The sequence below is a fragment of the Nothoprocta perdicaria genome, unplaced genomic scaffold (assembly GCF_003342845.1).
Source record: "Nothoprocta perdicaria isolate Ctin4 unplaced genomic scaffold, notPer1 scaffold_1574, whole genome shotgun sequence".
Taxonomy (NCBI): Eukaryota; Metazoa; Chordata; class Aves; order Tinamiformes; family Tinamidae; genus Nothoprocta; species Nothoprocta perdicaria.
Window position 1 is genome coordinate 1 of NW_020454732.1, and position 1,592 is coordinate 1,592.

Sequence of the window (1,592 nt, forward strand, 5' to 3'; positions counted from 1 at the left end):
CCGCGACAGCTACACCGACTTCCACATCGACTTCGGCGGCACCTCCGTGTGGTACCACGTGCTGCGGGTGCGTCCGCGCCGCTGCTTCCCGCCTCGTCCCGCTGCCCGTTCCCGCCTCGTCCTGCCACCCGTTCCATCTCATCCTGCCCCCATCCCCTCCCGCCGCCCATTCCTGTCTTGCCTTGCTGCCATCTCATCCCATCTCGTCACGCCAACCATTCCCATCTCATCCTTCTGCCAATTCCCACCTCGTTCCACCACCCTTTCCCATCTCATCCCGCTGCCCATTCCCTTCTCATTCTTCTGCCTGTTTCCACCTCGTTCCATCACCTGTTCCCAACTCATCCCGCTGCCCATTCCCATCTCGTCCTGCTGCCATCTTGTCCCGTCTCGTCTCGCTACCCATTCCCATCTCATCCTGCTGCCCATTCCCACCTTGTTCCACCACCTATTCCCATCTCATCCTGCTGCCACCTCATCCCATCTCGTCATTCCACCATTCACATCTCATCCTGCTGCCCATTCCCACCTAATTCCACCACCCATTCCCATCTCATCCCGCTGCCTATTCCCGTCTCATCCTGCTGCCACCTCATCCCATCTCCTCACACCACCCATTCCCGCCTTGTCCCACCGCCCGTTCCCACCTCATCCCGCTGCCATCTCGTCCCATCTCATCCCACCACGCATTCCCACCTCGTCCCACTGCCATCTCATCCCATCTCATCCCACCACCCCTTCCCACCTCATCCCCCCGCCCATTCCCACCTCCCGGCCCCCCATCCCACACAGGGCGAGAAGATCTTCTACCTGGCGCGGCCCACGCCGGCCAACCTGGCGCTCTTCGAGGCCTGGAGCAGCTCCAGCAACCAGGGCGAGATGTTCTTCGGCGACCAGGTGGACCGCTGCTACCGCTGCCCGCTGCGCCAGGGCCAGACCCTCTTCATCCCCACCGGTAGGGACACCCCGGCTGCATTTTGGGGAGGGGGGCTTCAYTGGGGGCTCCTCATGGTCCCTCTCCCCGCCAGGCTGGATCCACGCGGTGCTGACGCCCGTCGACTGTTTGGCGTTCGGTGGGAACTTCCTACACAGCCTCAACATCGAAATGCAGCTTAAGTGAGTGGTGGCACCGGAGCGGGGGACCCCCCCCCGTGATGGGGACCCCCCTCTGGAACCCTCCGTCGTCCCCCCGCTTCCGTGCTCCGCTGCTTTGCAGGGCCTACGAGATCGAGAAGCGCCTCAGCACCGCCGACCTCTTCAAGTTCCCCAACTTCGAGACCATTTGCTGGTACGTGGGCAAGCACCTGCTGGACACGTTTCGAGGTGGGTCCCGGGGGGCTCCGTCTCGGGGTGCTGGGCTCCGTCTTGGGGTCCTTGGCTCCGTCCCGGGGTCCTCAGCCCCATCCTGGGCTGCGTCTTGGGGTGCTGGGCTCCGTCTTGGGGTCCTTGGCTCCATCCTGGGGTCCTCAGCCCCATCTTGGGCTCCGTCTTGGGGTCCTCAGCCCCCTCCTTGGCTCCATCTCGGGGTCCTTGGCTCCGTCTCGGGGTGCTGGGCTCCGTCTTGGGGTCCTCGGCTCCCATCCTGGGGTTCT

General features: G+C 64.0%; 1 protein-coding gene across 1 annotated transcript; it reads left to right on the forward strand.

Annotated features, from left to right (window-relative positions):
* Positions 1-22: 22 nt before the first annotated feature.
* Positions 23-1,323, forward strand: LOC112943973 (histone lysine demethylase PHF8-like; the record flags this gene model as incomplete). Its single annotated transcript, XM_026035288.1, has 4 exons — positions 23-67; positions 793-955; positions 1,029-1,116; positions 1,217-1,323. Coding segments are annotated over exons 2-4 (271 nt in total), but the record flags the coding sequence as incomplete, so codon positions are not given.
* Between the last annotated feature and the right edge of the window lie 269 nt (positions 1,324-1,592).